At 42.5% G+C, this 16,543-nt stretch overlaps 1 protein-coding gene across 1 annotated transcript in view; it reads right to left on the reverse strand.

Annotated features, from left to right (window-relative positions):
• Positions 1-1,404: 1,404 nt before the first annotated feature.
• LOC139570702 (kinase non-catalytic C-lobe domain-containing protein 1-like) overlaps positions 1,405-16,543 on the reverse strand; it is an 85,159-nt gene continuing 70,020 nt past the window's right edge. Inside the window, exons 28-30 of the mRNA XM_071392825.1 lie at positions 10,124-10,183; positions 7,900-8,057; positions 1,405-5,194 (exon numbers count right to left, since the gene is read on the reverse strand). Of these exons, the coding sequence (XP_071248926.1) occupies positions 4,963-5,194; positions 7,900-8,057; positions 10,124-10,183 (450 nt within the window). The 3' untranslated portion in view covers positions 1,405-4,962. The remainder of the gene's footprint in view (positions 5,195-7,899; positions 8,058-10,123; positions 10,184-16,543) is intronic.

A 16,543-nucleotide genomic window follows, 5' to 3' on the forward strand; every position in this document is an offset into this window, starting at 1 on the left:
GACCTACTAAAACAGGAACCTAAATATGACTAAACTTGCAACATCATGCTGCAACATGTCAGTGTCTAGATCTGTACACTCTTAGGAAAAAAAGGTGCCACCTAGAACCTAAAACGGTTCTTAGGCTGTGCCAATAGGAGAACCCTTTGAAGAAACCTTTTGGTTCAAGGTAGAACCATTTTGTTTCCAGGAAAAAAAACTTTGTGTACCATGTAGAACCCCTTTCACAGGGGGTTCTACCTGGAAACAAAAAGGGTTCTACTTTGAACCAAATAGGGTTCTCCTATGGGGACAGCCAAATAACCCTTTTGGAACCATTTTTTCCAAGAGTGTTCCTTGTGAAAATTGGCCTAAACTTAATTTCCAGGCAATGACTGTCTGTAGCCTCTATTTACCTCTGATTTAGGATTGGAAGGGAATACTATTTTATTATAGTTGACCGTTCGGATATAATAATCAACATTGCCAAACTTGTATAACCTTATTGTATGGGAGTCTGATCATCTGCATAATGCCTTCCTAAATGTCAGCCCTTTCCCCGACACTAAAATCAAATGTAAAATAAAGGCAAGTACAGCACTGCTCTTATGGTTTAAGACTTACTTGCTGGTTGTTGGCGACACTGGCCCAACAACCAGCATTTGGCGCAGTCAGTTGAAACATTACAGATCAAAGGTATTACAGCAGCAACACCATTGTCTGCCAGTTGAAATGTAAATCGTGGAGCGCAAGCTGTAAATAAGTCTGAAAAACGGCTATAATTGCTACATTTTTGGTGATGCATACTACTGAGTAAAGCATCCCCAAATAGGCCTATCCAAAATGGCATGTTCTGGAAAAAGAATGCCCAAGAAATCAGGAAATGGGACGTTGAAGAAAGTTGGTCAACCCAAATGATCCAACCAGGCCAATGTTGCCGGGTGTCCTTTCTCCTTTCTCTGAAACCTTTCAAGTGTTTCAGCCTCCTCAGATGGAATTCCCCCAGCAGCTGTCGGACAATAACCCTAAAAGGATCACTTAGCTATGACAATGCAGATAAGGATATGTTGAATGTCTCCTTTGTCGATGATCTGACTGTTCGTGTGAAGGCTTGGCCTCCCAATTACGACCCTTTATCTCGTGTGCTTTGAAGATGCGCCCTGGTCCCGTCAGATAACAATGGAAGCCGTCTGGTCCTCACGGGATGCCGCCGGGGGAAGTCCCCTCCATACAGAGCATTTCCTCGCCTCTATGGCAAGGCCCTATTTATAGTCCGAGACAATTCGGAACCCCAACTTTCACACACCAACACACGCGCACAGTGAGTCTGCCACTGTGATAAGCTCTCCTCTCTGATCTTCAGTGATCAGGTATATTTATAATGCTGTATTTCTATAAATGCATACAACAATATAAGTACAACACTTCTACAATACATAATTTTAATAGATTGAGTTTGCTACACATTTTGAGCATGGTAGGCCACATCCTTGTCCTTGGTTGATTATTGATATAACATCGTGAAAAAAATGTTTACGTCAGAAAATATATGAACATATGTGGAAAAATACAACAAATAGGCATAATCATACGAACATATTTAACACATTGACATCTTATTAAGTTATATTAATTGCCATTTAAAATGATGTATTTAACCTATATGGTAATTAAGTAAGTGCAGTAGTTACAAATGCATGCCTCCTTGCACAATTTCAAGGATTTTAAAAATTCAACGTAAGCTACCTTGTAATCTTTGATGTTTCAGACAATTCATTTCAATTTGTTTACAAATCACACAAATGTCATCTTTGCAAGCGTGCCTATGCAGCAGTTTGTAGCTTATACTGTAGTTTCATTCCAACATGAACACAGTTCGTTTTAGAAAAACTACAGCAACTATTCAGGCATTTGTATTTATTTAGTCCAGGGATGGGCAACTTTGATGGGGGTGGGGGCCACAAATAATCTGAACTCATGAGGGGCCTCAGTGGCTTGAGCACCCACATCCATACCCACACAAGTAGTCGGAGCTGTCTTTAGCTGTCTTCTACACGTTTTGCTATAGGGTGGAGAGAAATGTTTGCAGTTTTTTAATATATTTGAGTTAGAGTGAATTCAAAAATCAATAGCTGGCCACTCGACTAATTTACCAATAAAATATTTTGGCGGCTGACATGGGTTAATTGAGTGACTGTCAGTGACTGAGAAAAACTGCTGATGCACAACCAATTTTTGAAATTGAACTTATCTATTCTACTATCCTACCTCGCAACAGTAAGCAGAGACCCCGATTGAGTTCCAACATATACAGTATTCCAGGGTTTTTCTTTATTTTTACTATTTTCTACATTGTAGAATAATAGTGAAGACATCAAACTATGAAAGAACACATATGGAATCATGTAGTAACCAAAAAAGTAGTAAACAAATCAAAATATACTTTATATTTAAGACTCTTCAAAGTAGCCAACCTTTGCCTTGATAACAGCTTTGCACATTCTTGGCATTCTCTCAAGAAGCTTCATGAGGTGTCACCTGGAATGTATTCCAATTAACAAGGTGTGCCTTGTTAAAAGGTCATTTGTGGAATTTCTTTCCTTCTTAATAAGTTTGAGCCAATCAGTTGTGTTGTGACAAGGTACGGGTGGTATATAGAAGAGAGCCCTATTTGGTAAAATACCAAGTCCATATTATGGAAAGAACAGCTCAAATAAGCAAAGAGAAACGGCAGTCCATCATTACTTAAAACTTCTCTAGGATAGGGGGCAGCAAATTCACTATTGGATAAATAGCGTGCCCAATTTCAACTTCCTTCTACTCATCCCCAGAATATAAGATATGCATATTATTAGTAGATTTGGATAGAAAACACTCTGAAGTTTCTAAAACTGTTTGAATCATGTCTGTAAGTATAACAGAACTTATGTAGCAGGCAAAACCCCGAGGACTAACCATTCATTTCTTCTTTTTTTAAGTCACTGTCTGTTCAATGAGGTTTCATTGGAATACTGGATTTCTAATCACCCTGTTTTCAGTTCCTACCGCTTCCACTGGATGTCACCACTCTTTGGAAATAGGTTGAGGTTATTCCTTTGTGCAATGAAGAAGTAAGGCCACCTGGAAACAGTGTAACGTCATGTGTACTGTTTGAGAGTTGCGCAAGACTAGAAAAGTAGCGTTAGTTTGTTGATCTCCTGTATTGAAAACAGATAGACCCGTCTTCAATTTGATCGATTATTAACGTTTACAAATACCTTAAGTTGTATTACAAAAGTAGTTTGAAATGTTTTGGCAAAGTTTAGAGGTAATTTTTGAGATATTTTGTAGTGACTTTGCGCAAATTACAAGCAGTTTTTTTCTGGATCAACCGCGCCAAATAAATGGACAATTTGGATATATATGGACGGAATTAATCGAACAAAAGGACCATTTGTGATGTTTATGGGACATATTGGATGGCCAACAAAAGAATCTTGTCAAAGGTAAGGCATGATTTATATTTTATTTCTGTGTTTTGTGTCGTGCCTGCAGTGTTGAAATATGCTACACTCTCTTTGTTTACTGTTGTGCTATCATCAGATAATAGCAACTTGTGCTTTTAACCTGGCCTCCACAATCACCCAACCTCAACCCAATTGAGATGGTTTGGGTTGAGTTGGACTGCAGAGTGAAGGAAAAGCAGCCAACAAGAGCTCAGCATATATGGGAACTCCTTCAAGACTGTTGGAAAAGAGTTCCAGGTGAAGCTGGTTGAGAGAATGCCAAGAGTGTGCAATGCTGTCATCAAGGTAAAGGGTGGCTTCTTTGAAGAATCTAAAATCTAAAATATATTTAGATTTGTTTAACACTTTTTTGGTTACTGCTTGATTCTATATGTGTTATTTCATAGTTTTGATGTCTTCACTGTTATTCTACAATGTAGAAAATAGTAAAATAAAGAAAAACCCTTGAATGAGTTGATGTGTCCAAATGTTTGACTGGTACTGTATATATATTTAGAAATTGATCCCCGGGACTACAAAAGGGGTGCAGCACGCGACCCTCCAGTTTGCCCATCCCTGATTTAGCCGTAATAGCAAATTACATCATGAGTTTAATCCATTTTTAGTATCTTGAAATACTGTAATTATCATGTCAAGTAGCTATTGGCAATGCATTCAGATGGTGCTCTGGAGAGTTGAAAATGGTAATATCTCACTTTTCAAATCTAATTGAGCTATAATACATAACGCTCAGTGAATTAAAGACATGATGTCATCTCTTTATGAAACATTATCATTATTATGTTGTCTTAGAGACTAGCAATCAAAATGGTGTACATGAGAGAGAAATGTGATCCATATGCCTCCACCAGTGCTAGATAAAGATGTTGTGAAATGTTGTTGTGAAATATTCAAAATCATTCTGTTTGTTGTTGAACATTTTCACAGGTAAAAAAGCATATCTGTCAGACCAACAGAACCAACAAACAGAACCAATCGTTCTTCCCCTTAAAAAGTCCAATACTGTTTTCTCCTCTTCTCACTCTAATATCAAAAGAAACAATTATATTTTTCAGATGACTTTGTACTCTACTTTGGAGATAATCAAGGAGTTAGAGGTGTGCAGTGGGTTGTCATGCCATGGGGTGCAATGTGGGGGATTGAGCTGGACTGCTCACTGTATAAAATCAGAGTGAAGTCAAAATGAACCACCTTGAATGCCTTCATGTGGCTCTGTCATTGTGTTCAAATAAGACCGTCCTCATAATGTCTAATCAAAGTTATTACCAATAACTAGAGACACCCACCCAGTCTCTGCTACCAAAGTAACTCAGTGGGGCATGGGGGGTTTGGGGTCTGTTGAGTAGTTGTCTGACCAGGGCCCAATTTCATAAAGCATTATGAGTACTGATCTAGGACCAGGTCCCCTCTGTCCATATCATCATATTCATTATGATCCAAAAGGCAAATCTGATCCTAGATCAGGCAAGGCTGTAGTTCATTGGAAGGTGGCCTTCACCCTCTTTAGTGTGTCCTGGATCCTGCGGGTGTGTCGTTCAGTGGGGGTGTGGTGGAAGTTGGCCTCGTTGTCTGCAGCCAGCAAGGGGATGTCACAGCCGCTGAGGTGGGCGATGCGTAGTCTTAGGTAGGCCTGCAGCTCCAGGTCAGGAGTGAAGGAGTACACTGTCTCCTGGAACGCATGCACCTGACTCACCACCTTCGCTATGGTCCTGGAGAGTGAGGAAGGAGAGAGCAGGAGAGAGATAAAGATATAGGGGGGAGAGCAGATAGAGCGGTAAAGAAGGGAGACAAGAAAGTACATAAAATTAGGACAAAAGCAGAGATTGAAGTTTCCGCCACCATGGAGTTGGAGGACAAGACAGAGAGAGTGAAAAGGAGAAATAGGAGTTTGCTATTGTTAATCTGCGGCAGGAACATACTCATAATTTGGCACCACGTTACTAAACACTTGCATCATATACAGTACAATAAGTGACCTGATTTCCACAATAGTGGGGGAACCTAGGGTCTGTCATAACCAGCTGTGACGCTGCCTCTCACCATGACCCTTTATGACCCCAGCATCTGTCAACATCAATGCATCTCAGAACACCTGGCGTGCCACATCTCCCAAAATCACACACCATCCCGATACACCATCTGGCTGTGTGTTAGCTTTAGTAGAGGAACCCAAATCCTACACGACTGCCATGGAATGAGCAGCTGTGTCATTACCGTCTGCCACAACTTTCGGTGAACCCAGCATCTGTCCGCCATATTTGAGTGGGTAGAAGGACACAGGGAATCTCGTTTGGTGGCAACTTGGCCCACTTCATTACATCAAGGGAGAAAGTTAATATCAAGTTTACAACATTAACGAATGAGTGTCAGGATGATATCCATGTCATTGCAAAAGGCGACCAGAGTAGATTCATTAATCCCACTTGCAGATAAGTGCAAATGAATGCTATAGGCCAGTAGTTGGATGAGTGTATAGGCCTAGTATAGGCTATACGATTTTCCAGACCCAGATCACAACGCATCTCAGAGTAGGAGTGCTGATCTAGGATCAGGTTCTCTCTGTCCATATAATTGACTTTGGTTCATTGAAAAGAGCTATATACACTACATGACCAAAAGTATGTGGACACTTGCTCGTTCAACATCTCATTCCAAAATCATGGGCATTAATATGGAGTTGGTCCCCCCCCTTTATAACAGCCTCCACTCTTCTGGCTGCTATAACAGCCTCCACTCTTCTGGGAAGGCTTTCCACTAGATGTTGGAGCATTTCTATGGGGACTTGCTTCCATTCAGCCACAAGAGCATTAAGGCTCCCGAGTGGCGCAGCAGTCTAAGGCAATGCATCTCAGTGCTAGAGGCGTCACTACAGACCCTGGTTTGATTCCAGGCTGTATCACAACCAGCCGCAAAATTGGCACAGTGTCATTGTAAAAAAGTGGCGGCAGGTGGCCTAGTGGTTAGAGGGTTGGACTAGTAACCGAAAGGTTGCAAGATCAAATCCCCGAGCTGACATGGTAAAAATCTGTTGTTCTGCCCCTGAACAAGGCACTGTTCCTAGGCCGTCATAAAAAATAATAAAAAATATCTTAACTGACTTGCCTAGTTAAATAAATGTAAAAAATAAGAATTTGTCCTTAACTGACTTACCTAGATAAATAAATACTAAATAAAAGTGAGGTCGGGCACTGATTGGGTGAATAGGGCTGGCTCGCAGTTGGTGTTCTAATTCATCCCAACAGTGTTCAATGGGGTTGAGGTCAGGGCTCTGTGCAGGTCAGTTAAGTTCTTCCACACTGATCTTGACAAACCATTTCTGTATGGATCTTGCTTTGTGCACTGGGGCATAGCATTGCTGAAACGGGAAAGGGCCTTAACCAAACTGTTGTCACAAAGTTGGAAGCTCAGAATTGTCTACAATGTATGCTGTAGAGTTAAGAACTAAGGGGCCTAGCCCGAACAATGAAAAACACCCCCAGACCAATTTTTCCTCCTCCACCATAGTGCTATGCATTGGGGCAGCTAACATTCTCCAGGCATCCGTCAAACCCAGATTTGTACGGTGGACTGCCAGACGGTGAAGCGTGATTCACCACTCCAGAGAACGTGTTCCCACCGCTCCAGAGTCCAATGGCGGCAAGCTTTACACCACTCCAACCGAAGTCTTGTGTGCGGCTGCTCGGCCACGGAAACCCATTTCATGAAGCACCCGACGAACAATTATTGTGCTGACGTTGCTTCCAGAGGCAGTTTGGAACTCGGTAGTGAGTGTTGCAACCAAGGACAGACAATTTTTACGCTCTACGTGCTTCAGCACTCGGTGGTCCCGTTCTGTAAGCGTGTGTAGCCTACCACTTCGCGGCTGAGCCATTGTTGCTCCTATACGTTTCCACTTACAGTTGACCGGGACAGCTCTAGCAGTGCAGAAATGTTACGAACTGACTGACTTGTTGGAAAGGTGGCATCCTATGACGGTGCCACATTGAAAGTCACTGAGCTCACCAGTAAGACCATTCTACTGCCAATGTTTGTCAATGGAGTTTGCATGGCGGTGTGCTCGATTTTATACACCTGTCAGCAATGGGTGTGGCTGAAATAGCCAAATCCACTCATTTGAAAGGGTGTCCACATACTTTTGAATATATAGTGTAAGTAAATTTTTTTGATATTATTCATTATGATCTAAAAGACTAAATTTATACTAGAATACCACTCCTACTCTGAGATGGTTTGTGAATACAGGCCCAGGACTTTATGTGCTAGTTTCCGCGAACTCTGAATAAGCCTAGTCCTGGACTTAAACCACGTACAATTCTCCATTCAGATTCTCCATAGAATATCCTTTTGACTCTAGGACTAGACCTAATCTCTTTACAGAAAACTGGCCCTGAGATGTTGCATTACGCTCATTCACCTAAGTTTTGGCCACTTATAGGCACCGCTGATCAGAGTGAAGGCTCCTATCTCCAGCTGCTGGATGTGCATGGCCAGGATGTGGGCAGCAGGGAGGGTGGGTCTCCTCCTCACATGATCCCCTCCCATCAGACACAGGTTATCACTCTTCAGAAAGACCTGACAAAGAGGGAGGGAGAGGTGAGAGATAAAAAAAAAGAGGGATAGAAAGAGAAAGTGGGGGAGAGATAGAGAGATGTCTTACTCTTCCCTTGATTTATAACATCTTGAACTTTTCATGAAAAAACAAGCTATGAAGGTTGGCAAATTACTTTTCCTCATCTTTGCAAAGTCGGCATGTGTGTTCTTTGAGAATATATTGCATCAAGTTTGGTTCTACAGTTGAAGTCGGAAGTTTACATACACCTTACCAAATACATTTAAACTCAGTTTTTCAGAATTCCTGACATTTAATCCGAGTAAAAATTCCCTGTTTTAGGTCAGTTAGGATCACCACTTTATTTTAAGAATGTGAAATGTCAGAATAATAGTTGAGAGAATTATTTATTTCAGCTTTTATTTCTTTCAACACATTCCCAGTGGGTCAGAAGTTTACATACACTCAATTCGTATTTGGTAGCATTGCCTTTAAATTGTTTAACTTGGGTCAAACGTTTCGGGTAGCCTTCCTTCCACAAGCTTCCCACAATGAGTTGGGTGAATTTTGGCCCATTCCTCCTGACAGAGCTGGTGTAACTGAGTCAGGTTTGTATGCCTCCTTGCTCGCTTTTTCAGTTCTGCCCACACATTTTCTATAGGATTGAGGTCAGGACTTTGTGATGGCCACTCCAATACCTTGACTTTGTTGTCCTTAAGCCATTTCGCCACAACTTTGGAAGTATGCTTGGGGTCATTGTCCATTTGGAAGACCCATTTGCGACCAAGCTTTAACTTCCTGACTGATGTTGAGATGTTTCTTCAATATATCCACATAATTGATCATCCACATAATTGATCTCCCTCATGATGCCATCTATTTTGTGAAGTGCACCAGTCCCTCCTGCAACAAAGCACCCCCACAACATGATGCTGCCACCCCCGTGCTTCACGGTTGGGATGGTGTTCTTCGGCTTGCAAGCCTCCCTCTTTTTCCTCCAAACATAACGATGGTCATTATGGCCAAACAGCTCTATTTTTGTTTCATCAGACCAGAGGACATTTCTCCAAAAAGTACAATCTTTGTCCCCATGTGCAGTTTCAAACCGTTCTCTGGCTTTTTTATGGCGGTGTTGGAGCAGTGGCTTCTTCCTTGCTGAGCGGCCTTTCAGGTTATGTTGATATAGGACTCGTTTTACTGTGGATATAGATACTTTTGTACCTGTTTCCTCCAGCATCTTCACAAGGTCCTTTGCTGTTGTTCTGGGATTGATTTGCACTTTTCACACCAAAGTATGTTCATCTCTAGGAGACAGAACGCATCTCCTTTCTGAGCGTTATGACGGCTGCGTGGTCCCATGGTATTTATACTTGCGTACTATTGTTTGTACAGATGAATGTGGTACCTTCAGGCGTTTGGAAATTGCTCCCAATGATGAACCAGACTTGTGGAGGTCTACAATTTAAGTTTCTGAGGTCTTGGCTGATTTCTTTAGATTTTCCCATGATGTCAAGCAAAGAGGCACAGTTTGAAGGTAGGCCTTGAAATACATCCACAGGTACACCTCCAACTGACTGAAACGATGTCAATTAGCCTCTCAGAGTCTTCTAAAGCAATGACATCATTTTCTGGAATTTTTCAAGCTGTTTAAAGGCACAGTCAACTTAGTGTATGTAAACTTATAAGTGAATTATAAGTGAAATAATCTGTCTGTAAACAATTGTTGGAAAAATGACTTGAGTCATGCACAAAGTAGATGTCCTAACCGACTTGCCAAAACTATAGTTTGTGAACAAGAAATTTATGGAGTGGTTGAAAAACTAGTTTTAATGACTCCAACCTAAGTGTATGTTAACTTCCGACTTCAACTGTATATAGCCTCCAGCCGTTCTCAAAAGAGAATACGGTGTGATGCCTGGTAGCATAATAAAAAAAAGCATATAACAAAATGCTGGACAGATGTGAGTGTGTCACAGAATTTCACACACAGATGTGCTGCTTGAAGGCGTTTTTCTTTTGGCATATTTGCCTGAAGCCCCACACATGTCTCTGGTACAGCAGAAGGCACTCACACACACACACACCTTACCTGCACGGCTCGCAGCTCCTCTAGGACCTCACACACCTTGGTAGACAGATGTTTCCAAGCCTATCGGCAAGAGAGGAGGTGTTTAATTTAGCAAGAACCAATACATCTGTCTCACGCTTACGGAAGCTTTACTCCCGTTAAGAGTTTTTTTGTATCACTTTGGTGCAGCTTTCACAAGCACGCGGTACATTTTCACAGCTCTTAGTACACAACTCAAAACAGATCAAAAATGCAGTTGTTTCTAAACTCTAAGCACATTTTTAACCCTTGTGTGGTGTTCATGTTTTTGTTATTCATCCAGTGTTTGCGGGTCTGATGGACCCACAACATTATTGGGTTTTTAACATCAATACAGCCATAACAATTTATGTAAAAATACCAAACGTATTTTTGCGTGGATCCCGCGAGTGCTAGCTGGCTGTACTACAGACACCTGTCGTCGTCCTGGAAAAGACTCATTGTTATCTTTTCGTAAAACAACTGGTTGCAGTAAAGAGCCAAACTGGATACTAAGGAGATCCTGAGGGAAATCGACGAGTACCAATAGCTTTACGCTATGGAGGAACAACATATTCCATCATGGAAAGATCCGACTACCTCACAAAATAACTTTAACCCCCCCAAAAAAGAAAAACAGATTCATCTACAGACACGGACGATTTACTTACCGTTGAAGTAGAGGCTAGTGCTCTGGCTGGAATACATGCAACACTGGAAAAGTTGTGTGAGGAGGTAGCAGGGCTGAGGGGGAGTTTGGAGTTTAGCCAGAGTGAAATTCTCTCGCTCCAAGGAGAGAACAAAAAAAATAACATTCCAACATGGATTCCAACATGGATTGTCTACTCAGGGAAAGCAGGTTGATGAAGGAGTTGCTACTAGACATACAAAGTCGTAGCATGGGTGAAAATCTATTTTTTTCTAAGATTCCTGAGGACGCATCCAATAATCCAGAGGGCGCGATCAGAGAATTCATGCAATCTGCCTTGAAACTTCCTATAGAGACTGTAAACAAGGTGGCTTTCCACTGAGTACACAGACTTGGAGCTCAGAGCGACAAGACCAAGGGTCCCCAACTGATCATGGCAAAATTTGAACACTACCAACAAAAGTAGCTGATCAAAAGCAGGGGAACGGAACTAAAAGGGACCAAATTCGGTCTCAATGACCAATTTCCAAGGGAGATAAACAAATGTCGTAAGAGACTGTATCCGGTACAGAGGCAACAGAGGGAGAAGGGTAAGCGTGTCTTTCACATTGTGGACAAACCCTTTATACATGGACAGCTACTGTATTCCGAGACAGCTCCATAACACCATGGCTGTACTAAATTCTACAAGGACTTCAGGTTAAGAAAGTATGGGAACTGTAAAAATATCTGAACACTATGAAGTGGATATGAACACACACGTACTCAATTACATGCTCGCTTACACATATGGATTTATACATACACACACACACCTAATCTCGCTATATTCTCTCACTCTCTCTCTTCTCTCCCTCTATTGTCGAGAAATGTTTTCTAATTTAATGTTTCTTGTTTGTCTTTTTTATGCATTTGTCTACACGTTTATATATGTTTACAACAAGCAAGGGGAAGATATCAGAATAGGGGCATTGGGGAATAATAACATATTGTACGGAATGCATTTGTACTGTAGTGAAGCCGTCTCTAAAGTAATGCAAGGCCTCTTTCATGATCATGTGAAACGTCAATTGCTATGGAAATGCTGGGATGTGTTTTTTCAATAATGTAATTATGATGCAACTTTGACGGTGATACGATATGGATACAATTATCATCATGAATATTAAGCCTATACGCACTACATATTACACACAAAGACACTCAACCACGCAAATTGGCAGAGTTATTATTTATTTGGACTAGAGGTCGACCGATTCATCGGTATGGCCGATTAATTAGGGCCGATTTCAAGTTTTCATAACAATCGGAAATCGGTAATTTTGGACGCCGATTATTTTTTTATTTTTTTTACACCTTTATTTAATTAGGCAAGTCAGTTAAGAACACATTCTTATTTTCAATGACGGCCTAGGAACGGTGGGTTAACTGCCTTGTTCAGGGGCAGAACGACAGATTTTTACCTTGTCAGCTCAGGGATTCAATCTTGCAACCTTACGGTTAACTAGTACAACGCTCTAACCGCCTGCCTCACGAGGAGCCCGCCTGTTACGCGAATGCAGTAGAAGGTAAGTTGCTAGCTAGCATTAAACTTATCTATAAAAAACAATCAATCAATCAATAGTTATAACTACATATGGTTGAAGATATTACTAGTTTATCTAGCGTGTCCTGCGTTGCATATAATCGATGCAGTGCGCATTCGCGAAAAAGGACTGTCGTTGCTCCAACGTGTACCTAACCATAAACATCAATGCCTTTCTTAAAATCAATACACAGAAGTATATATTTTTAAACCTATTTAGCTAAAAGAAATCCAGGTTAGCAGGCAATATTAACCAGGTGAAATTGTGTCACTTCTCTTGCGTTCATTGCACGCAGAGTCAGGATATATGCAACAGTTTGGGCCGCCTGGCTCATTGCGAACTAATTTGCCAGAATTTTAAGTAATTATGACATAACATTGAAGGTTGTGCAATGTAACAGGAATATTTAGACTGATGGATGCCACCCGTTAGATAAAATACGGAACGGTTCCGTATTTCACTGAAATAATAAATGTTTTGTTTTCGAGATGATAGGTCATTAATATGGTCTAATCCGGAAACTAAGGCTCGTATTTCTGTGTGTTATTATGTTACAATTAAGTCTATGATTTGATAGAGCAGTCTGACTGAGTGATGGTGGGCACCAGCAGGCTCGTAAGCATTCATTCAAACAGCACTTTAGTGCGTTTTGCCAGCAACTCTGCTGTTTATGAATTCAAGCCTATCAACTCCCGAGATTAGACTGGTGTAACCGATGTGAAATGGCTAGCTAGTTAGCGGGGTGTGCGCTAATAGCATTTAAAACGTCACTCGCTCTGAGACTTGGAGTAGTTGTTCCCCTTGCTCTGCATGGGTAACGTTGCTTCGAGGGTGGCTGTTGTAGATGTGTTCCTGGTTCGAGCCCAGGTAGCGGCGAGGAGAGGGATGGAAGCTATACTGTTACACTGGCAATACTAAAGTGCCTATGAGAACATCCAATAGTCAAAGGTATATGAAATACAAATCGTATAGAGAGAAATAGTCCTATAATTCCTATAATAACTACAACCTAAAACTTCTTACCTGGGAATATTGAAGACTCATGTTAAAAGGAATCACCAGCTTTCATATGTTCTCATGTTCTGAGCAAGGAACTTAAACGTTAGCTTTCTTACATGGCACATATTGCACTTTTACTTTCTTCTCCAACACTTTGTTTTTGCATTATTTAAACCAAATTGAACATGTTTCGTTATTTATTTGAGGCTAAATTGATTTTATTGATGTATTATATTATATATATATTATATATTATTATATAAGTTTAAATAAGTGTTCATTGAGTATTGTTGTAATTGTCATTATAAGAAATACATTTTAAAAATCGGCCGATTAATCAGTATCGGCTTTTTTTGTTCCTCCAATAATCGGTATCGGCGTTGAAAAATCATAATCGGTCGACCTCTAATTTGGACAGCACACATTATAGTCTTACTCTTATACAGACATCGTACAAACTCTCACTAAATCACATCCAGTATCATACACATCAACCTACTACACACATAATACCTTGTCTCAATTTGCTAACATCTGTGGCACTGGCTCACAGGCAAACAGGCAAGGGAATAAAACAATTATTGCTAGAACCTATTTGTTGAATTCTAAATATCAGACATTTGAAAGCTCAAATTTTGACCGTCATAATACCTCTGATGGCAGTATACCTATACCTACAGGCACTATTTATGGTCAATTTAGACTGAGAATAGTATCTAGTAATGGTAAGGGGTGAAATAAGTATAGCCAGTTATAATTGTAACGGTTTAGAAGGTAAAAAAAAAAGAAGATCAGTCTTTACGTGGCTAAAAGAAAAGGAATATAACATATACTGTATACAGGAAACTCACTCTACATCCTTAGATGAAGTTGCGTGGAAAAAAGAATGGGGTGGTGAAATCATTTTCTGTCATGGACAAAGGAACTCAAAAGGTATAATGATATTAATTAACAAAAATGTTGATCTGAATGTGAAAATAGTCAGGAATGATTCGCAAGGAAGGTGGATCTTTTTGAATATGAAAGTGGACGAAAAAGAGATTAGGCTCATTAATCTATATGGTCCAAATCAGGATGATCCATACTTCTTCAAAAATATTTACACCAATTTATTAAACTTACAGGCAACAAATTATCAAATCATTATGGTAGGAGACTATAACACAGTGTTAAGTACCTTAATGGACTGTCACGACTTCAACCGAGGCAGGCTCTCCTTCCCGTTCGGGTGGCGCTCGGCGGTCGTCGTCACCGGCCTACTAGCTGCCACTGACTCTTTTTCCTCCCCCTCCTTATGTGTTTATTTGTATCACCTGTGTTCAGTTAATTGTTAATTAGTGTGGCTTTATTAGTCAGCTAGCCCGGACGCTTCTTTGTGCGGGATTGTTTCATTGTGGCTTTTGGATTTCGGGAGTGGATGTTATTATTGTGGACTGGGTTTGTTTATCGTGTCGTTGGACCGTTGTGTGTGACACCCAGTACGTCCGTGTTGGACATTGTGTTTGCAAGTTGAGTATTAAAAGACTCAACATATTGAAGCTCTGCTGTTCCTGCGTCTGACTTCGCACCTCCTGACACTCAGATCGTTACAGAATCCCGCACCAAAAATGGAGTCAGCAGGAGCAGCAGCCAACCCTCTCCCATCGATGGAGGAACGGGTTCTCCACCACACCACCGTCCTCCATCGGATCGGATCAGCCATGGACCAGATGATGGAGAGAATGGAGCGATGGGAGAGGAGTGGGCTCCTCTCTCCACCTTCGGCTCCCCTTCCACAGGACTCTCCATCCCCCGGCTCCAGCGCGCTCCGTCTTACGCTCCCGAGGGATTATGATGGAGCGGCGGCAGGGTGCCAGGGGTTCTTACTCCAGCTGGAGCTATACCTGGCCACTGTTCGCCCCACTCCCTCGGGAGCGGAGAGGGTGAGTGTCCTCGTCTCCTGCCTAACGGGTCGTGCTCTGGAGTGGGCCAACGCAGTCTGGAATGGCCCGGACTCAGCGAAGGAGCACTACCCGGAGTTTACCCGTCGTTTTCGTGCCGTGTTTGACCACCCCCCAGAGGGCCGAGCGGCGGGTGAGATACTATTTCATCTCAGGCAGGAGAGGAGGAGCGCACAGGATTTCGCGCTGGAGTTCCGGACCTTGGCCGCGGGATCAGGGTGGAACGACAGGGCCCTTATTGACCACTACCGGTGTAGTCTCCGGGAGGACGTCCGCAGGGAGCTAGCGTGTCGGGACATCGCTCTGTCTTTGGATGAGCTTATCGACATGTCCATCCGACTGGACAATCTGCTGGCTGCCCGCGGGCGTTCGGAGAGGGTCCTGTGCGTTCCACCACCCAGCGCCCCGGCTCCCATCCCGATGGAGTTGGGAGGGGCCGCGCCTAGGGGTATCGGAGGAGGAGGCCTCCCCTGCACCAGCTGTGGTCGGAGAGGACACACGGCCGATCGGTGCTGGGGGGGTCTGTCTGGGAGTCGAGATGTCAGGCGGAACGCTTCTCGATCACCCCAGGTGAGTCAGCACCAAACTCACTCAGAACCCCCTGTCGGTCACATGTTTGTCTCAATTTTTTTCCTTGATTTTTTCCCCTCTTCCCAGCATAGGGCACTAGTCGATTCAGGTGCAGCTGGGAACTTTATGGATCGCGGACTCGCCCGAGAGTTGGGCGTTCCGCTCAGTTCCCCTGGACATGGTGACGCAGGGGAATCATAGGGAACGTATCAGTCTCTTTATTATTGATTCGCCTGCGTTTCCAGTGGTGCTGGGTATTCCCTGGTTGGCCCGGCACAATCCCAGTATTTCGTGGAGACAGGGGGTTCTCCAGGGGTGGTCAGAGGAGTGTTCTGGAAGGTGTCTGGGAGTTTCCATTGGTGCCACGTCGGTGGAGAGTCCAGACCAGGGTTCCACGGTGCGCATTCCCCCCGAGTATGCCGATTTGGCAATCGCTTTCTGTAAAAAGAAAGCGACGAAATTACCACCACATCGACCGGGTAGGGATTGTGCGATAGATCTCCAGGTTAACGCTGCGCTTCCCAAGAGTCACGTGTACCCTTTGTCCCAAGAGGAGACGTTGGCTATGGAGACATATGTCGCGGAGTCTCTGGGACAGGGGTACATTCGGCCCTCCATCTCACCCGTCTCCTCGAGTTTCTTTTTTGTGAAGAAGAAGGAGGGAGGTTTGCGTCCGTGT

The sequence above is a fragment of the Salvelinus alpinus genome, chromosome 3, assembly GCF_045679555.1.
Source record: "Salvelinus alpinus chromosome 3, SLU_Salpinus.1, whole genome shotgun sequence".
Classification (NCBI taxonomy): Eukaryota; Metazoa; Chordata; class Actinopteri; order Salmoniformes; family Salmonidae; genus Salvelinus; species Salvelinus alpinus.